This window comes from Hypanus sabinus, chromosome 7, assembly GCF_030144855.1.
Source record: "Hypanus sabinus isolate sHypSab1 chromosome 7, sHypSab1.hap1, whole genome shotgun sequence".
Taxonomy (NCBI): domain Eukaryota; kingdom Metazoa; phylum Chordata; class Chondrichthyes; order Myliobatiformes; family Dasyatidae; genus Hypanus; species Hypanus sabinus.
The window spans coordinates 14,404,752-14,427,466 of NC_082712.1; the positions used below are offsets into that span (position 1 = coordinate 14,404,752).

Sequence of the window (22,715 nt, forward strand, 5' to 3'; positions counted from 1 at the left end):
TATTCTCACATAAGCATCCTTCTTTTCCAGATGAGTAGGGACAGTGTGTAGAGCCATGGCTATTGTGTTATCTGTCAATCGGTTTTGTCGGTAGGCGAACTGTAGGGGTTCCAGTGTGGGTGATAGCATGCTGGAGATGTAGTCCTTGACCAGCCTCTCAAAGTATTTGCTATTATTGAGGTGAGTGCGACAGGGACACCAGTCATTCAGACACATTACCTTGGTCTTTTGAGGTACAGGGACAATTGTGGATGTTTTGAAGCAGTAGGGCAATCTACACTGGGAGAGGGAGAGTTTGAAAATGTCTGTAAACACACATCCTGAATACCTGCCCTGGGATGCTGTCCGGTCCCACAGTGCTGCAACTGTCCACTCGTTGACAGCACCTGCGTGCTTCAGCCTCAGAGATGCCCAAGGTGCAGGTTACTTCGACGGCTCTCCTCGGGAGCTCAGTGTTGCTGATATCGAACCAAGCTTAAAAAAGATTTAGCTCATCTGGGAGAGAGGCAGCACCACTGTACTTAGCTTTGAAGTCTGCGACAATGGGCAGACCTTGCCATAAGCTGCATGTGTTGTTGGTGCAGAGTTGTGCCTGGATCATGTTCCTGTGTTGTTGTTTTACTGCCTTGATGACTTCGTGCAGATCGTTGTTGCATTTCTTGGGCTCCAGCTGACTACCGGCAACGTAAGCTCCGTATCGCGCCATAAGTGCTGTTCGCACAAAACTACTGATCCAGGATTTCTGGTTTGGATAGACAACATCCTTGATGCACTTCCAGATGAAGCTTGTGACCACTTCCATGAACTCAGAAACATCCTCATCATGAAAGACATTCCAGTTGACATCATCAAAGCAGTCCTGTAGTATGGAGACCGATTGGTCGGACCAACAGTGGACGGTTTTAACAATGGCCACCTTTTGTTTCAGCTTCTGCCTGTACATTGGCAGAAGCAAGATGGAGGATTGATTCGACTTTCCAAATGGTGGGCAAAGGGGCGCTTTGTAAGTGTTGCGGAAGGGACAGTAGCAGTGATTGAGCATGCTATCTCCCCATGTGCTCACCTGGATGTGTTGACAGATCACTGGACAGACCTTAGGCAGTGATGCTCTATTGAAGTCACCAACAGCGATGAAACAGCCTCTGGGTGTGAAGTCTCCAGGGTGAGGATGGTCTTGTACTGCTCCTTGAGAGTCAGGTCAGTATCAGCAAGCAGCGGAATATTCACAGCTGTGATAACAGCCGTGAACTCCCTTAACAGCCAGAAAAGTCTACGTAGCAGCACAAGGTACTCCAAATCCAGGGAACAAAAGGATTTGAGGACATGCACATTCTGGGGGTCGCATCAAGCATTGTTGACCATGAAGCATACCCCGTTCTGATTTACTCTTCCCAGAGAGGTTTTTTTGACCTGTCCTTCCAGAACAGGGAGAATCCAGAAGGCTCAATGGTATGATCCATTATCTCCTCTGTCAGCCAGGTCTCCACAAAGCAAAACATGCTACATTCCTTTGTTTCCCATTGATGGGAGATTCTGGCTCTCAGTTCTCTAAGTCCTGGTAATTTCTACCCCCATCCCCCTTTCTTCTTCTTCCATTATCCACTCTGGCTCCTCTCTTAACTCTTCTTTTCTCATCTACCCATCACCTCCCCCGGTGCCCTTCCTCTTTCTTTTTACCCAGAAGTCAGTCCACTCCTGTCTTCGGTCAGATTCCAGCTTCTTTGGTCCTTTGCCTTTTCCACCCATCACCTCCCAGCTTCTTACTTCAACCCCTCCCTCCACCCAAATGGCTTCACCTATCACCTGCCAGCTTGAAAACCCCCCCCCCCACCTTCTCATTCTGGGATTATCCCCCCTTTCTTTCCAGTCCAGATGAAGGGTCTTAGCCTGAAATATTGACTGCTTATTTATTTCCACAGATGCTGCCAACATTTGCTGCTGCTGAGTTTCTTCAACATTTTGTGTGTGTTGCTCCGGATTTCCAGCATCTGCAGAATTGCTTGTGTCTAAAACATTCTTGTATATTTGGTTTTGTACTCGCTCCAGCCTATAGCAGGGGACCAATACTGAACACAGCACTCCAACTGTGGTTTCACCAGTGTCCTGTATAACCACACTGTGACCTCCCAGAATGTGGGACTGGATTACCCAATCACAATGTGTGGTACAAAGCATCAGAAACTGAATGCACTGTGAAATCAGACTGAAGAGAAAAACATGCTGCACTTGCAATTGTTAACTTCCAGAGAGCAAGATGCTGTTAAAGATTTTTTTTTAATACAGATGTTTGATTATCTTAAATAGGCAGCCTCTGTAGAAAGAGAAAGAGGGTCAATGTTTCATGTCAGATACCTTGCTTCAGAGGGTCATCAACTTGAAACATTAATTCCTTCAGGGTCTTTGCTGCCCATTGTCTCATCATCAGTTTGAAAGGAATCCTAAATACAAAATGTTTCTACTTATGGACTTTGAACCACAAAGAGAGGTTGGACAAACTTGGTTTGTTTGAGAGGAGATCTGATAAGAGATTTAGAAGATTATGAGAGGTACAGAGGAGACAGACATCATCTTTTTCCCTAGGATTAAAATGTCTAATACCAGAAGGCATGCAATTAATGTGAGAGTGGGTAAATTCAAAAGAGATCTGAGGGGAATTTGTTTTTGTTTTACCCCACAGAGAGTGGTAGGTGCCCGGACGATGTGCTGCTAGGGATGGTGGTAGAGATAGAAACCATGCCACATTTTGTCACCCTGCAACCTTATCCTTCAATCTCTTTGAATTATGGAGGACAGCATGTGTATAAATGTCTCTCTCCAACAGACGTCATCATGACTCCAGTATTTCTACTATTTTTTTAATGTTTCTTTATCGTACATATGATTTTTTAAGTTCTATCCTGAGCAGCAGTGAACCATCTGATTGGCCTATCAGAGTTCTCTTTGGGAATTAGTTGACCTGATCAGCATTTCTGACCTAGCTATTATTCATGATTGCACTTAATAAAAAAAAAGAGGCTTTTAAGAGATGTTTAGATAGGCATATGAAAGTGAGAAAAATAGAGGAATATGGACATTGTGAGTTTAGTTGGCAATTTGATTACCAATTTAATTGGTTCAACACAACATTGTGACCCAAAGAGCCTGCTCCTATGCTGTACTCATCAATGTTCAAAGTTTGATGTTCTATGGACCAGGAACTATAATGACAAAGTAATAAACAGAATTCAGAAGAAAAATCTTTACCCAGTGGAAAATAATTAGGACAAGGACAGTGCCTTGAGGTACTCTTGCACTGCGATAGTTCATTCAAACAAGGAAAAACATCTTCCAACAGTCCAGTTATGGTGCAAAAATTTTATTATAGTTACTCAGAGTCAGAATTGTGTAGCATAGAAACAGACCTTTTGACCCATTATATCCATGCCAACCATCACATCTATTTATGCATACAAGGCATTCTACAAAATTACAATTTCCACTGGTAAAGATTTTCTCTTGAATTCTTATTATCGAAGTACAAATACAGTTGTCAGAAAGTTTGTGAACACTTTGCAATTACTTGATTTTCTGCATTCATTACTCATAAAATGTAGTCTGATCATCATCCAAATCACATTAATAGACTAAAACAATCTGCCGAAACTAATAACACACAAAGAATTGTACTTCTTCTCATCAACATTGAGTACACCATTTTAAAAAAATCACAGCCGAGGTTCAAGAAATATGTGATCCTTTGGGGTAATGCCTTCTACAAAGGCTATTTGGAGTCAGGCTTTCCAATCAATGAGATGAGATTGGAGGTGTGGGTTGGAGAGCTGCCACGCCCTATAAAAGGACACACAAAGTCAGGTTACTGACAGAGCCTGCTCTTCTCAAGAAAGATCTGTTTATGTGCACGATGCCTCAATCAGAACTACTTTCAGAGGACCTTAGAAAAAGAATTGTAGAGATGCATGAAGCTGGAAAAAGCTATAAAAACATTTCTAAAGACCTGAGTGTTCATCAGTCCAGAGTAAGAGAAATGTTCTACAAATGGAGGGAACTCAGTACTGCTGCTACTCTCCCAGGGGTGGGCATCCTGAAAAGATCACACCAAGAGCACAACATGCAATAGTGAAAAAAGAGAAAAAGAACCCAAGGGTAACAGCAAAAGACCTGCAAAAATCTCTGGAACTTGCTAAAATCTCTGTTCATGTGTCCACTACAAGAAAAACACTGAACAAGAATGGTGTTCATGGAAGGACACCATGGAAGAAACCACTGCTCTCCAAAAAATAACATTGCTGCATGTCTCAAGTTTGCAAAACACCACCTGAATGTTCTGTAACACTTCTGGAACAATGTTCTGTGGATAGATGAGACAGAAGTTGAACTTTTTGGCAGAAATATACACTGCTATGTTTGGAGAGAAAAGAGCACTGCACACCACACCAAAACCTCATCCCAACTGTGAAGCATAGTGGAAGGAGAATCATGATTTGGGGCTGCTTTGCTGTCTCAGGGCCTGGACAGCTTGCAATCGTTGAGGGAACAATAAATTCAAACTTGTATCTAGACATTTTATAGGAGAATGTCAGGGTAGCAGTCTGTCACCTGAAGCTTAATAGAAGTTGGATGATGCAACAAGACAATGATCTGAAACATAAAAGTAAATTAACAACAGAATGGTTTAAAAAGAAGAAAATTCATGTTTTAGAATGGCCAAGTCAGAGTTCAGACCTTAACCCAAATGAGATGCTGTGGAACTGGTCAAGCAAGGTATCTCAGAAATATTGATGAACTAAAACAGTTCTGTATGGAGGAATGGTCTAAAATTCGTCCTCACTGTTGTGAAAGCCTGATCAGCTACAGGAAACATTTGATCGAGGTTGCTACAGGAGGTTCTACCAGTTATTAAATAGAAGGGCTCACATACTTTTTTAGCTTGGACTGTGAAAAATTAAACAATGTGTTCAATAAAGGCATGAAAAGTACAATAGTTTGTGCTATTAGTTTAGGCAAATTGTGTTTGTCTATTGCGATTTAGGTGAAGATCAGATCACATTTTATGAGTAATTAATGCAGAAAACCAGGTAATTGCAAAGGACTCGAACTTCTTCTTGCAACTTTGTCACCATATGTTACCCTAAGCTTCATTTTTTGTGGGCATTCACAGTAAGTACAAGAAACACAATATAATCAATGACGAACAGATAATCAACCAATGTGCAAAAGAGAACAAGTTGTGCAAATACAAAAATAATAAATAAATAATAAATATTGAGAGCATGAGCAGTAAAATCCTTGAAAGTGATTGCATAGGTTGTGGAATTATTCACTCTGATTCAAGAGCCTGATGGTTAAGTAGTAACTTGCCTTTACAGATTCTGGTTTAGTCTCCATAAGTAGAAAGTAGTAATTAAGATTCCTTTTAAACTAATGATGAAACTACAAGTAGCAAAGACAATAAAGGATTAATGATTTAAGTTTAAGATCCCCATCCAACCACCCCAGTCTGAAGTACTCTTTTACACAGACACACACACACACCACATTCCTACCTGCTGGTAGATTATCTCCACCACTTCTTTTAGTGCCTCATCTGTGTTGACACAGCTGTTCATCTGTGCGGTAAACTGCACAATCTCCAGTTCAAAGCTCCCAGGGTGAGAGGTCAAAAGACTCAGGAAATCTTGGAGATAGTCGGATAGTGAGGGCTCAGGAAATACTTCAAAATCCACGTAGGGCTCATCTGGCACTACCTTTTAAGGGGAGACCAGCAGAAACTTATAAAAGAATTCACCCAAGGATTCAATAATCCCACTGCTTTGTGTTTTTTATATATAGATAGAGAAAGGTTCCCTGATATAAATACAAAGTCGAACCCATGGCAAAGTACAGTGGATTCCGGTTAATTGGGCCACTGGTTTATTTCGGACAACTTTTAAAAAACAAAAATAAATTAAGAAAATTGCTGAGATTGTCTTAATTCATTTGGGATTCTATGCTGCTCAATTGGGACAGAAGACCATTGCCAAATAGTTTCTAACTAGCTTCATTTGTGTGCACTTGAGCAGCCATTAAACACTACACTGTATTAGAGCAAACAGTTTTTAAATAGCATCAGTTGCACATTTCTCTAATTAAAGAGCAGTGATTTTTGTCATTGATAGCTGGTGAGAAATAAGCAATACAAAAATTCAGAACTGCCAGGAGTGAAAATGAAATGATTTCACTATATCGATGAGTTAGAAACTACGAGTTTGTTATTGATAATCATCTTAAATGTTACAATGAAAATGAAGATTTAGAGGATGAAATTGTCATTGTACACTGGGTGTGTGCCGAATTTGTTCATTTACAGTCACAGCATTGTACAAACCACACGGATTTTGTCATTAACAGGGAATATATTTTGAATAATAAGATGGACTCTTGACATCACAATCAACAATGTCATGGTCTTGCCATAAGCCCATCAGATAGAAGGGCACAAGTAAGCTGTTCAGCCCATTAATTCTGCTCTGCATAATCCAGCAAACAGCATCAAGAAATTAAAGGGAAAGGGCCACAGGGAACCAAACAGCAGTTGAAACATTCATAAACCTGTCCCAATCAACTTAATCAGTCAAAAATTATTCTGTGGCTCTTTATATTTAGAATTGTCAATCAAGGTAGTGGGTAGTGGCTTTGAGATCTATTCCTCAAACATGGCTAGATAACTAAATAGCGTCTTAACAATTAACTCTGCCATGGACAGTCCCAAGCCCAGCTGTGAAAGGAGGAAGGTTGGGTATCAGGCTAGCAACCCCAGAGCTACAGAAATGCCAACAGAAGCTCCAAAAATCTCGTCCCTGGGAGAGAGAGGGTCTTTGAAAATGGCTACACCTTGGGACAATTTGAAAGACTGGTCCAGGACAGAGGACGGTAGTGAGCAGCTGTTGGCAGCCAATAGCCCAGCTGGGATGATGGGCTTATGTATGTGTGTAAAATGTTATGCTGAAAATAAGTCATTTTTGGGGCACTCCTGCTCTGTGAACACACTCTTGCCAAATTCCAAGCTTTGAGTCAGAAAATGGCAAGTTCCATACCCATATCTATACACCAACAACAAAGGCTCCTGTGGGGAAGTACAGCATTGTCCCGATAAGAGGGGTTCTCATCATTACAGGGAAAATCTATACAAACATCTGTATCACAATAGTGTGTGTGTGTGTGTGTGTGAGAGAGAGAGGGGGAGAGAGGGGGGGAGAGAGGGGGAGGGGGAGGGGGAGGGGGAGGGGGAGGGGGAGGGGGAGGGGGAGGGGGAGGGGGAGGGGGAGGGGGAGGGGGAGGGGGAGGGGGAGGGGGAGGGGGAGGGGGAGGGGGAGGGGGAGGGGGAGGGGGAGAGGGAGAGGGAGAGGGAGAGGGAGAGGGAGAGGGAGAGGGAGAGGGAGAGGGAGAGGGAGAGGGAGAGGGAGAGGGAGAGAGAGAGGGAGAGAGAGAGAGAGAGAGAGAGAGAATACATATTTTATATATATTCTGCTTAATTGAAACAGGAGACAATTGCCAAACAGTTTCTAACTCGCATCATCCACATGAACTTACATAACTGTTAGACACTACACTGATTAGAGTGGTCAATTTTTAAATAGCATCATTTGCATTTGTTCAAAAAGCAGCGATTTTTGCCACTGAAAGTTGGCGAGAAATAAGCAGTACGACAATTCAGAACTGTTTTGTTCACTGTGATTTCAAACGTTATAGATTGAGATGCCAGAAACAGCTGGGATAATTGTGTTGCTAAGAATTGACTGGAAGGAATTACCTCATTAAAGTGCGAGGATGGTGGCATGACATCAGCAGAGACACTGTTAATCACAGGGTGCTGAAGGAAAGAAAAAGACATTAACAAGATCAGTGGAGTGGTTACTGAACATGAGGGAACTGGCTTCATATTATGACTTTATCACAAACATGATGAATATATCATGAAACCTGTATAATCCTTGTACTTTAATTTCATCCCAAGAGAACCATATGTAGATTTTTCATACATAGTGGATTCCAGTTAATTGGCCATCAGTTAATCAGGACAGCTTCTTATTTAAGACAACTCTTTGACAATAAGACCATAAGACATAGGAGCAGAATTAGGCCATCTGGCCATCGAGTCTGCTCCACCATTCAATCATGGCTGATGCTTTTTTCTTCTCCTCCTCAACCCCAGTTCCCACCTTTAATCTGTAACCTTCGATGCCATGTCCAATCAAGAACCTATCAATCTCTGCCTTAAATACACCCAACAGTCTGGCCTCCACAGCTGCATGTGACAACAAATTCCACAAATTCACCACCCTTTGGCTAAAGAAATTTCTCTGTATCTCTGTTTTGAAAGAGTGCCCCTCTATCCTGAGTCCTGAGATGTGTCCTCTTGTCCTAGACTCTCCCACCATGGGAAACATCCTTTCCACATCTACTCTGTCTAGGCCTTTCAACATTCAAAAGGTTTCAATGAGATCCCTCCTCAATCTTCTGAATTCCAGCGAGTACAGACCCAGAGCCAAACATTCCTCGTGTGAAAACCCTTTCATTCATGGAATCATCTTTGTGAACCTCCTCTGGACCCTCTCCAATACCAGCACATTTTTCCTTAAATAAAGAGCCCTAAACTGTTCACAATATTCAAGGTGAGGCCTCACCAGTGCCTTATAAAGCCTCAGCATCACATCCTTACTCTGGTATTCTAGACCTCTTGAAATGGATGCTTGCATGGCATTTGCCTTCCTCTCCATCAATGCAACCTGCAAGTTAACCTTCAGGATGTTCTGCACAAGGACTCCCAAGTCCCTCTGCATCTCAGATTCCTTGATTTTCTACCCGTATAGAAAATAGTCCGAACATTTATTTCTGCTACCAAAGTTTAAGGTCATTTTCCAACATTCTATTTCATTTGCCACTCTCTTGCCCATTCTCCTAATTTGTCTAAGCCCTTCTGCATCCTGTTTCCTCAACACTAATCCCTCCACCAATCTTCGTATCATCTGCAAACTTGGCAACAAAGCCATCTATTCCATCATCCAACTCATTTTAAATCTCTTCCTCTCCCAGTCGAGAGTGCCGTTCTGCTTCAAATTATCCACCATTGTCCCTGTACCAAAAAAGACCAAGATAACATACCTGAACGACTGGCGTCCTGTCGCACTCACTTCAATAATAAGCAAATGCTTTGAGAAGCTGGTCAAAGATTACATCTGCAGCTTGCTACCACCCAAATTGGACCCCCTAGAATTTGTCTACCAACACAATCGATCAACAGATGACACAATAGCCACTGCTCTACATACCATCCCTACATATCTGGAGAAGGATGCTTATGTGAGAATGCTGATCTTGGACAACAGTTCAGCATTCAACACTATAATTCCATCCAGGCTCGACAAGAAGCTCAGAGACCTCGGCCTTCACCCTGCCTTGTGCAGCTGGATCCTGGACTTGCTGTCACATCACCGGCAGGTTGTAAGAGTGAGCTCCCTCACCTCCAACCCTCTGTCAATACAGAAGCCCCTCAGGGCAGTGTACTGAGTCCCCTCCCTTTACTCCCTGTATACCCATGATTATATTGCCACCCACAGCTCCAATCTGCTAATTAAATTTGCCGACAACACTACATTGATTGACCTGATCTCAAACAATAACGAGGTGGCCTACAGGGAAGAGGTCATCTCTCTGACACAGTGGTGTCAAGAAAACAACCTCTCCCCTCAATGTCACAAAAACAAAGGAACTGGTTGTGGATTACAAGAGGAATGGAGACAGGCTAACCCCTATTGATGTCAATGGATCTGGGGTTAAGAGGGTAAACAGTTTCAAGTTCCTCGGCATCCACATCACCGAGGACCTCACATGGTCTGTACACACCAGCTGTGTAGTAAAAAAGGCACAACAGTGCCTCCTCCACCTCAGACGATTGAAAAAGTTTGGTGTGGGCCCCCAGATCCTAAGAACCTTCCACAGAGGCACGATTGAGAGCATACTGACTGGCTGCATCACTGCCTGGCATGGGAACTGTACTTCCCTTAATCGCAGGACTCTGCAGAGAGTGGTGCGGACAGCCCAGTACATCCATAGTCGTGAACTTCCCATGATTCAGGACGTTTACAAGGACGTGTGTAAAAAGTACCTGTAGGATCTTTGGGGTCCCAAGCCATCCCAACCACAGTCTGTTCCAGCTGCTAACGTCCGGGAAGCAGTACCACAGCATACAAGCCAGGACCAACAGGTTCTGGGACAGCTTCTTCCACCAGGCCATCAGACCAATGAACTCACGCTGATTTGAGTGTACTCTATATTACATTGACTGTTCTATTATAAATTTTTATAAATTACTATGATTGCACATGGCACATTTAGATGGTGACGTAACAAAGATTTTTACTCCTCATATATGTGAAGGATCTAAGAGATAAAGTCAATTCAATTCAAATCATTTATATACAGCATAAAAAGAACATTGACGTAACACCAGTAATCACTGGCAGCCAACCAGAAAAGGATCCTTTTATTCCCACTCACCATCTCCTCCCAATCAGCCAATGCTCTAACTATTTTAGTAACTTTCCTGTAAAACCATGGGCTCTTAACTTGGTAAACAGCCTCATGTGCGGCACCTTATCAAAGGCCTTCTGAAAGTCCAAATATACAACATCCACTGCATCCCCTTTATCTATCCTACTTGTAATCTCCTCAAAGAATTCCAACAGGTTCATCAGGCAGAATGTTCCCTGAAGGAAACCATGCTGACAAACATTAATCATGAAAATAGCAGTTATTCCTTTTGTATATTTGAGAAATTATGCAGTTTACTTGGGACAGGAGACTGTTACCAAACAGTTTCAGTGTCAGTCACTTGTATGGCTGTTATAGACTATACCATGCTAAGAGTGAACAGCTTTTAAACAGTTTCAATTGCACGTGCTTGTGTTGTGTTATCCATTTGGGCTGATGGATGTCCATTCAAAATGCAGTGATTTTATAATTCTAAAATATTCTGAATTTTACAAGTTTGGATTATGACACTACTTCCAGCAGGAAGGCAATGAAGGCAGCCCATTATCTGCACTGGGTGTCAACACTGATATTGTTCATTTATAGTCAATCAATAAAACATGGCAGCGTAGACCAGATGAATTCCTCTGTCAGTCTATTTTTTATATAACTTTTTAACTATTTCCATGAAACTTTAACTAATTGTGACAGCCATTTCACTGGGCCAAATTGTACTGGTCCTGATGTGTCCCAATTAATCAGAATGATATAGATATAGAAATATATTATTTATTTAACTCTGTGAATTTTCAATACTTAGATATAAGTCCATAAGACATGGGAGTTGAATTAGGCCATTCAGCCCATTGAGTCTGTTCCATCATTCTGACATGGCTGCTCCCGGATCCTACTCAACCCCGTACACCTGCCTTCTCCCCATATCCTTTGATGTCCTGACAGATCAGGAAATTATCAACTTCTATCTTAAATATACCCAGGAACTTGGCCTCTACCATAGTCTGCAGCACAGCATCCCACAGATTCACTACTCTCTGGCTAAATAAAATCCTTCTTAGATCTGTTATAAAAGGTAACCCCTCAATTCTGAGGCTGTGCCCTCTAGTTCTGGATAGCCCCACCAGAGGAAACATCCTCTCCATAGAAACATAGAAAACCTACAGCACAATACAGGCTCTTCAGCCCAAAATGTTGTGCTGAACATGTACAATCGGCCTTACTTATCCGTGAGGGATTGGTTCCCAGATCCCTCACGGATACCCAAAAACGCGGATGCTCAAGTCCCTTATTCAACCTGTCTCAATGTGGTGGACCTTAGGACCCAGCTGAACCTCAGACCTTATTTAACCTGTCTCAGTGTGGTGGACATTAGGATCCGGTGGCGAAGCTCTGAATCCGCAGTGTTTCAGTTCACGAAAATAATCACGATCACGATTGAAAATAAAATAGAAATAATAAAGCGATTGGAAAGAGGTGAAAGGCCATCGGTCATTGGAAAAGTGTTAGGCTACAGTCGGTCAATGATCGAAACAATTTTAAAGGGTAAAGTGAGATTGGTCCTGCCTTGATGAAAGCCACAATTATTACTAAGCAACGCAGTGGTTTAATTCTGGGGTTTTGGGTTTTTGATCCTCCATATCAACCTGGCACAGATGGAGAGCGCACTCGGAAGCCACTTGTCACTGGATCGAACTCAGGAACTTCCGTTCCCGAGCCCGGCACTGAAACATACGTCCTGAAGTGTTTTATATGCATAGAAAGGTAAAATATATACTATATACTAAGACAAACATTTGACTAACTGACACTAAATAATACCGGATGTACCTGTTCCAACTTACTTAATAAGAGAACTTCTGATTTTTTTTTGATCCTGATCCACGATAACCTACGTACATCCTCCTGTATACTTTAAACCATCTCTAGATTACTTATAATACCTAATACCATGTAAATGCTATGTAAAATGTTGTTATTCTGCATTGTTTAGGGAATAATGACAAGAAAAAAGTCTGTTATTGCTCAAACAAGAAGTACTGGAAGAGCACTTACGGGTTTTCTCAATTCGCGGTTGGTTGAATTGGCGCATGCGGAACTCGCGGATAAGGAGGGTCGACCATACTTACTTTAGAAATTACCTAGGGTTACCCATAGCCTTCTATTTTCCTAAGCTTCATGTACCTATATAGGAGTCTCTTAAAATATCCTATTGTATCCACCTCCCCCCCAGTTGCTGGCAGCCCATTCCACTCACTCACCACTCTCTGCGTAAAAAACTTGCCCCTGACATCTGCTCTGTACCTACTTCCAAGCACCTTAAAACTGTGCCCTCTCATGCTAGCCATTTCAGCCCTGGGAAAAAGCCTCTGACTATCCACACGATCAATGCCTCTCAGCATCTTATACACCTCTATCAGGTCATCTCTCATCCTCTGTCGCTCCAAGGAGAAAAGGCAGAGTTCACTCAATCTATTCTCATAAGGCATGCTCCCCAATCCAGGCAACATCCTTGTAAATCTCCTCTGCACCCTTTCTATGGTTTCCACATCCTTCCTGTAGTGAGGCAGCCAGAACTGAGCACAGTACTACAAGTGAGGTCTGACCCGGGAACTATATAGCTGCACAATTAGCTCTCAGCTCCTAAACTCAATCCCTCGGATGATGAAGGCCAATGCACCGTTTGCCTTAAAACCACACAATGCTATAGCACAGAAAACAAGCCATTCAGCCCTTCTAGTCTGTGCCAAAACTTTATTCCGCTAGTCCCATTGATCTGCACCCAGTCCATAACCCTCCAGACCTCTCCAATCCATGTATCTATCCAATTTATTCTTAAAAATGTGAGCCCACATTTACCACATCAGATGGCAGCTCATTCCACACTCCCACCACTCTCTGAGTGAAGAAGTTCCCCTAAACCAGGGGTCAGCAACCTTTACCACTGAAAGAGCCACTTGGACCCGTTTCCCACAGAAAAGAAAACACTGGGAGCCGCAAAACCCGTTTGACATTTAAAATGAAATAACACTGCATACAACGTTTTTTTTGCCTTTATGCTATGTATAAACAAACTATAATGTGTTGCATTTATGAAATTGATGAACTCCTGCAGAGAAAACGAAATTACATTTCTGCATGCAACAAAAACATTTTGAACTCCGAAAAAAAGACGTTGGGTTGAAGGTTACTTTTAAGTAAAATACTCAACGTCTATTTGAGTCCTTCTTGTATTAATAGCGATCTTGCGATTCTCAAAGAGGGGGGCGACTTTGTACCCTTTGGCCCCTCAAGAGTTGTGGCACATTCGTAACACTATACTCCTCATAATTTTGTAAACCTCTATCAAAACCCCCCTCATTCTTCTATGCTCCAAGCCTTCTTAACCACAGAGTCAACCTGCACAGCAGCTTTGTGTGTCCTATGGACTTCAACCCCAAGACATCTCGAATCCTCCACACTGTCAAGAGTCTTACAACTAATACTATATTCTGCCATATTTGACCTACCAAAATGAACCACCTCACAGTAATCTGGGTTGAACTCCATCTGCCATTTCTCAGCCCAGTTTTGCATCCTATTAATATCCTGCTGTAACCTCTGACAGCCCTACATACTATCCACACCACCACCAACCTTTGTGTCATCAGCAAATTTACTAACCCATCCCTCCACTTCATCATACAGGTCATTTATAAAATTCACAAAGAGTAGGGGTCTCAGAACAGATCCCTGAGGCACACCACTGGTCACCGACCTCCATGCAGAATATGACCCATTTATAACCACTCTGCCTTTTGTGGGCAAGCCAATTCTGGATCCACAAGGCAATGTCCCCTTGATCCCATGCCTCCTTACTTTCTTAATAAGCTTTGCATGGGATAACTTGTCAAATGCCTTGCAGAAATCCATATACACAACATTTACGGCTCTACCTTCATCAATGTGTTTAGTCACATCCTCAAAAAATTCAAACAGGCTCATAAGGCACGACCTGCCTTTGACAAAGCCATGCTGAGTACTCCTAATCATATTATGCCTCTCCAAATGTTCATAAATCATGCCTCTCAGGATCTTTTTCATCAACTTACCAACCACTGAAGTAAGAATCACTGGCTTACAATTTCCTGGGTTATCTCTGTTCCCTTTCTTGAATAAAGGAACAACATCTGCAAACCTCCAATCCTCAGGAACCGCTCTTGTCCCCATTGGTGATGCAAAGATCATCACCAGAGGCTCATCAATCTCCTCCCTCACCTCTCACAGAGGCTTGGGGTAATCTCGTCTGGTCCTGGTGACTTATCCAACTCGATGCTTTCCAAAAGCTCCAGCACATCCTCTTTCTTAATATCTACATGCTCAAGCTTTTCAGTCCGCTGTAAGTCATCCCTACAATCACCAAGATCCTCTTACGTAGTGAATACAGAAGCAAAGTATTCATTAAGTACCTCTGCTATTTCCTCTGGATCCATACACACTTTTCCACTGTCACACTTGATTGGTCCTATTCTTTCATGCCTTATCCTCTTCTCTTCACATACTTGTAGAATGCCTTGGGGTTTTCCTTAATCCTGTTTGCCAAGGCCTTCTCATGGCCCCTTCTGGCTCTCCTAATTTCATTCTTTAGCTCCTTCCAGCTAGCCTTATAATCTTCTAGATCTCTATCATTATCTAATTTTTTTGAACATTTCGTAAGCTTTTCTTTTCTTCTTGAGTAGACTTACAACTGCCTTTGTACCCCACGGTTCCTGTACCCTACCATACTGGAATATACCTATGCAGAACTCCGCGCAAATATCCCCTGAACATTTGCCACATTTCTTCCATACATTTGCCTGAGATCTGTTCCCAATTTATGCTTCCAAGTTCCTGCTTGATAGCCTCATAGTTCCCCTTACTCCAATTAAAATGCTTTCCTAACTTGTCTGTTCCTATCCCTCTCCAGTGCTCTGGTAAAGGAGATAGAATTGTGATCACTATCTCCAAAATGCTCTCCCACTGAGAGCTCTGACACCTGACCAGGTTCATTTCCCAATACCAGATCAAGTACAGCCTCTCTTCTTGTAGGCTTATCTACATATTGTGTCAAGAAACCTTCCTGAACACACCTAACAAACTCCACCCCATCTAAACCCCTTGCTCTAGGGAGATGCCAATCAATATTTGGGAAGTTAAAATCTCCCACCACAACAACCCTGTATTATTACATCTTTTCAAAATCTGTCTCCCTATCCACTCCTCAATGTCCCTGTTACTATTGGGTGGTCTATAAAAAACACCCAGTAGAGTTATTGACCCCATCCTGTTTCTAACTTCCACCCACACAGACTTAGTAGACAATCCCTCCATGACTTCCTCCTTTTCTACAGCCGTGACACCATCTCTGATCAGCAGTGCCACGCCCACATCTCTTTTGCCTCCCTCCCTGTCCCTTCCGTAACATCTAAAGCCTGGCATTTCCTGCCCCTGAGCTATCCAAGTCTCTGTAACAAATCATCATTGCTCCAAGTACTGATCCACGCTGTAAGTTCATCCACTTTGCTCATAATATTCCTTGCATTAAAATACACATCTCAAACCATTGGTCTGAATGCGTCCCTTCTCTATCACCTGCCTATCCTCCCTCTTGTATCGTCCACAAGCTTTCTTTTCCACCCTGTCTAGTCCTTTCAACATTTGGTAGGTTTCAATAAGATTCCCCTCGCCTTCTTCTAAATTCCAGTGAGTACAGGCCTAAAGCTGCCAGACATTCATCATATCTTAACCCTTTCATTCCATAGAATCATCCTTACGAACCTCCTCTGGACTCTCTTAAGATATGGGGTCCAAAACTGTTGACAATACTCCTTGCAGCCAGACTAGTGTCTTATAAATGCTCAGCATCATCTCCTTGCTTTTATATTCTATTCCCCTTGAAATAAATGCCAACATTTCATTTGCCTTCTTTACCACAGACTCAACCTGTAAATTAACCTTCTGGAAGTCTTGCACAAGGACTCCTAAGTCCCTCTGCACCTCTGATGTTTGAATTTTCTCCCCATTTGGATAATAGTCCCAATACTGCATTCCATCTACCACTTTTTTGCCCGTTCTTCCAGTTTGTCCAAGTCCTGCTGCAATTGTATTGCTTCCACAGCACTACCTACCCCTCCACCTATCTTTGTATCATCGGCAAACTTTACCACAAAGCCATCAATCCCATTATCTAAGTAAATGACTAACAATGTGGAAAGTAGCAGTCTCAATACTGACCCTGAGGAACATCACTAGTCACCCGCTGCCAACCAGAAAAGGCCCCTTTTATTCCCACTCACTGCCTCCTGCCTGTCAGCCATTCCGCTTTCCATGCCAGTACCTTTCCTGTAATGAAATGCTCTAACAGATCCAAAGAGTTATCTCCTCACTGCATCCGTGGCAAATGTACTTTTCTTTAAAGGAGACTGTGATGAGGGTATGGTGGGGGGGCGGGGGGGGGGGGGGGGTTATGCTATCCACTTTGATCAATTTTTGCATTGAAATGGAGATTTTTGTAACAAACTGCACAATTTCAGTTTGTTTTTCTTGTTAATGCTGCTGCACTGTGCCTGAGATGCTGCTGCCGCCGGTTTTTCCTTATATCTTACGTGTGCAGAGGACAACAAACTCCACCTTGACAGAATCTGACGGAGAATGCCAAGATGAAGCTAATGCAGTGTACATTTTAGAAGTATGTAATTTTCCTGATTTACTCAACTTCATAAATCAAAGGATAGAGTGCACCAAGCTATATTTTACATTTCAAGGATGTACATATACACATTTGCTCGCTCAGAGTGCCACACAAAACCAAAGGCAGTAAAGTTTATTGAGCAGAAGTGCAAGAGTGGCAAGAATTGTAGAATTGTGTTCATGATTAAATAGCTGCAACAAAACCAAGTGTGTATAACCCTCAGCATATGTGTCAGAACAAAAGAACACACAACAGAAGCTAAAAGTGGGTTATAAAGGCAGGAAAAGCAGCTCTAAGACTTCGCATATTTTATAAAGAATAAGTACATATTTATAAATGGCACACAAATCCAACTGTTTAAAATAATACTGCATTGCAATCACGTATAGATGAAAAGATGATCTAGCTAAAAGGCAGACCATGTTCTTCCAACCAATCTGTCCTTTCAGCTCGACCATTTAACCCAGATTGAATTCAGGTCCAAAAGGCCGTATGACCATAGATATTTATTTTACTTCTTTATTTCATTTAGAGATACACGAACAGGTCCTCACAGCCCAGTAACTCACTTATCAACACTACCACAATTACAGGAAAATTTACAATGACCAGTTACCTACTAACCGGGGTACATCTTTGGACTGCAGGAGAAAACCAGAGCACTCGGAGGAAACCCATCCAGTTGTGAGCCAGAACTGAACTCAGAAGACCAGAATGTCCCGAGTTGCACTAACCGCTCTGTTACCATGCCTGAACTCTCTAATCATATGGAATATATTTTAATCTTTTCACCATTCTACCTATATGAACCTCATCACCATCAACATTAGCAGCCAACAATACATCACAAAACCACTCACACAACTTTTAATTTTCACCATCCATTTACTAGTTGGTGCATTTATTCAAGAAATAATTGTGCTGTTGAGAACTGACTGGAAGGAATTACCTCATTAAAGTGCGAGGATGGTGGCATGACATCAGCAGAGACACTGTCAATCACAAGGTGCTAAAGGAAAAAGAAACAGACATTAAAAGATCAGTGGAGTAGTTACTGAACATGAGGGACCTGGCTCCATATTATGACTTTATTACAAACATTCTGAGTATATCATGAAACATGTACAATCCTTGTACTTCTCCTTCATCCCAAGAGAACCAAATGTAAATTTTTCATACACAGTGGATTCCAGTTAATTGGCCATCAGTTAATGATGACAGCTTCTTATTTAAGGCAACCCTTAAAGAACAAACACTAATCATGAAAATAGCAGGTACTCCTTTTGTATATTTGAGAAACTATGCAGCTTCTAGCTAGCGTCAGTCACTTGTGTGGCTGTTACAGACTACACCATGCTAAGAGTGAACAGCTTTTAAACAGTGTCAACTTCATGTCCATTTGGGCTGATGGATGTCCATTCAAAATGCAGTGATTTTATAATTCTGTTTTTTACTTTGAACTTTAAAAATTTGGATTATGACACTACTTCATGCAGAAAGGTAATGAAGGCAGTTCATTATCTGCAATGGGTTTCAGCACTGATTACTGTTCATTTATAGTCAATCAATAAAACACGGCAGTGTAGACCAGATGAATTCCTCTGTCGATAACTGTTAGGAATGAGTACAGTTTTAGAGTACTGTAGTAGTATTGTTAGTGTTTTAATTTGTTCTGTAATTCACTTAAGTCGGTTAAATGGTAGTCTCTCATTTTTCATACCTTCTTAACTATTTCTATGAAATTCAACGAAATGCGGCAGCCACTTAACCGGGCCAAAATTGGTCCCAATGTGCCCCAATTAACCAGAATCCAAATTCAAACGCGTGTGTTTCCAAACAAAGGAGCAGTCAGATCAGTCACAGAATAAAGTTATAGTCATACAGCTCAGGAAACAGGACCTCCAACCAAACTGGTCTATGCTAACGAAGATGTCCATCTATGTTAGTCTTATTCGCCCACATTTGACCCACAACCTTCTCAACCCTTCCAATCCATGTATCTGTCCAAGTGTCTTTTCTATCGTATTTAATACAGCTTCTATGATTTTTATGTAAATATAATTTTTACCAACCTGAAACACAAGAGATTCTGCAGATGCTGGAAATCCAGAATTATACACACAAAATGCTGGAGTAACTCAGCAGGTCAGGTCAGTTACGTATTCAGGCAACAATAAATATATGAGTTCGGCAAGGGTTTTTTATAACAAACAACACGTTTATTAAACACAGAAAACAAACCCCCCCAAAAGTAAACAAACACTAACGTAACCGGAAATCAACTGCTGTGTGGCAGCTCAAACAGTTCTTAAAGCGATATTGCAAAAACTGTTCTTTAAAGTGGTATTGCCAAAAGTTCGATATGCTCACAGTCCATTTAAAAGGAGAGATTTTATAAGACGATTTAAGTTCTCTTTCACGTCGCTTTGCTTCTATCCCCGGCATCAAACTTTTCCCACAAAGAATTTCCGAAACGAAACGGCTTAAAGGCACTGTCCTCAATCTTCTACTATCCCGCAGAGATTAACATGAGAACAGTCAACGAATTTCTTTCGAATAAGAATTAAATAAGGTCGAACCCGTTTCACCGTAGAAATAGATTCTCCTCGATCTTTAACTCCCGAACTCCGATCTTCACTCTCCACTGATTCTCAAACTAGCAGAATTGTAAAGAACCTGTTGGCAATGACCTTTTAAACTTTAGGCATTAGATAAAACTTCATCTTTCAACTAAACTGCGTCATGACATTAAATCACGCAGTGGCATGAAGTCAACTCGGCAAATCCAGCCACGAACTGCCCCTCCTCACAAGATGGGGTTTTCCTTTTATAACCTGAAAAAAAACCTGTCACATGATCTCTACTGGCGGGAAAATGACGTCACTCCACCATCACAAGACCATTACCTCAAGTCCAGTACAGTTTTAACCCCAGTCACGTGACAAGGGTACCACTGTCATGTGTCACGAGTACGTAACACCTCCCTCCAAAAAAAACATTTTTGGTCTGACAAGAACAAAAATTTTTAACAATTGCTTACAAGAAAAACAAAGGTATAAATTTTATAACATACACAATATACAATACCATCATATAACAGCTTATAACTCACAATACAGTAGGGGTGTTACAATTGAAAAAAAACCACACCATAAAAAAATTGCATTGTACATTCAACATCGAGATAGACAATCAGCAACCACATTATCTTTACCTTTAATATGAGTTATCACAATATTGTACTCTTGTAACATCAAACTCCAATTTAATAATCTTCTGTTTTTGTTTTTCATCTTACTCAGAAAAACTAACGGATTATGATCAGTGTAAACAATAAGTGGTTTTTGAGTTGTACCAACATATACCTCAAAATATTCCAAAGCTAAAACAAGAGATAACAATTCTTTCTCTATTGTCGAATAGTTTCTTTGATGCTTATTAAATTTCTTAGAAAAGTAAGCTACTGGATGATGAACCTCATCACCCTCATTCCTTTGCATTAATACTGCTCCTGCAGCCTCATCACTAGCATCTACAGCCAATGAAAAAGATTTTTCAAAGTCAGGTGCCTTAAGCACAGGTTGTTGACATACCATTGTTTACAATTTTTCAAATGCTTCCTGACAAGGCAGTGTCCACACAAACTTCTCATTCTTCTGCAGAAGGTTAGTTAATGGAAGGGCAACATTAGCAAAATTCTTACAAAATTTTCGATAATATCCTACCATTCCCAAAAATCTTCTGAGAGTTTTTTTCCCCGTTGGAGTCGGAATCTCTAAAATTGCCCGAACAGGAGCTACCTTACCTTGACCCACAACATAACCAAGGTAAGTCACAGTGGCATGTCCAAATTCACTCTTAGCTAAATTAATAGTTAAGTTAGCTTTTGAAAGCCTTTCAAACAATTTCTCCATCGCAATAATGTGTGCTTCCCAAGTATCATTTCCTGTCACTAAATCATCAATATAAGCATCAGTATCTTTCAATCCCTGAATCACAGAGTTAATCATCCTCTAGAAAGTACCTGGGGCATTCTTCATCCCAAATGGAAGAACATTATACTCATATAACCCAGATGGAGTTACAAATGCAGAAATCTCTCTACCTCTGTCCATTAATGGAACACACCAATACCCTTTCAATAAATCAATCTTTGTAAGAAACTTTGCTTTTCCAACTTTATCTACACAATCATCTACTCTAGGAATTGGATATGCATCTGTTTTCGTTACAGCATTCACCTTCCTATGATCCGTACAAAACCTAATACTACTATCTGGTTTTGGCACCATAACACATGGCGAACTCCAATTCGAGTTAGAATGTCTAATGATATTATTCTCTAACATATATTCAATTTCTTTCTCAGCAAGTTCACATTTTTCTATGTTCATCCTATATGGATGTTGTTTAATAGGTTTGGCATCTCCAACATCTACATCATGTGAAGCTATAGTAGTCCTTCTCAGAACATCTGGAAACAACTCCTTATATTTAAAAATTAACTCCATCATCTGTTGTTTCTGCTCTAGCTGTAAATGTGCTAATTTCTCATCAATATTTTCCAGAATGGTTGAATTTGGTAACCTAACAGAAAGAATGTTGGATTTAGAATGAAAGTCAGATGAATCATCTATCATGTTCCTAGTTAAATCAAACTCATTCTCACTAACCACAACAGTCACAGTATCAGATTGTTTCTTAACATATGGTTTTATCATATTTATATGGCAAAGTTGTGTTGACCTTCTACGATCTGGAGTTTTTAATCACGTAATCCACATCATTGATTTTAGACACAATTTCATAAGGACCATGAAATCTAGCTTGTAAAGGATTTGTCTGCACTGGGAAAAGAACCAACACTTTATCTCCAGGCTTAAACATCCTCATCCTAGCTTCTTTATCATACCAAGTCTTCATTTTCTCCTGAGCCAACTTTAAATTTTCCTTAGCTAAGCTACAAGCTTTATGTAACCTGTCCTTAAATTTCAAAACATAGTCCAACAAATTAGTGTGTATTTCCTTACTAATCCACTGTTCTTTCAATAAAGCTAAAGGTCCTCTAACTCTATGCCCAAACACAAATTCAAATGGACTAAAACCTAAAGATTCCTGTACCGATTCCCTTACTGCAAATAAAAGTAAGTTTATACACTCATCCCAGTCACTTTCATTTTCCACACAAAATGTCCTAATCATATTCTTGAGGGTAGAATGAAACCTCTCCAAGGCACCTTGCGATTCTGGATGGTATGCAGACGAAGTGATTTGCTTAGCTCCCAATTTATAAACTATCTGTTGAAACAATCCAGACATAAAATTACTGCCTTGATCAGTTTGTATCTCCTTAGGTAATCCAAAATAAGTAAAAAAAATTATAAGGGCCTTTGTCACAGTTTTAGCTTCTATATTCCTAAGTGGTACTGCCTCTGGAAACCTAGACGAAGTACACATGATAGTCAACAAATACTGATAACCA

General features: G+C 41.1%; 1 protein-coding gene across 2 annotated transcripts in view; it reads right to left on the bottom strand.

Moving 5' to 3' along the window:
* The window catches only part of paip1 (poly(A) binding protein interacting protein 1), an 84,480-nt gene that overhangs the window by 44,443 nt on the left and 17,322 nt on the right, over positions 1–22,715 (bottom strand). For both annotated transcript variants that reach the window (XM_059974234.1, XM_059974235.1), the window contains exons 3-5: positions 18,183–18,242; positions 7,790–7,849; positions 5,544–5,744 (exon numbers count right to left, since the gene is read on the bottom strand). In XM_059974234.1, coding sequence (XP_059830217.1) covers positions 5,544–5,744; positions 7,790–7,849; positions 18,183–18,242 — 321 coding nt within the window. The remainder of the gene's footprint in view (positions 1–5,543; positions 5,745–7,789; positions 7,850–18,182; positions 18,243–22,715) is intronic.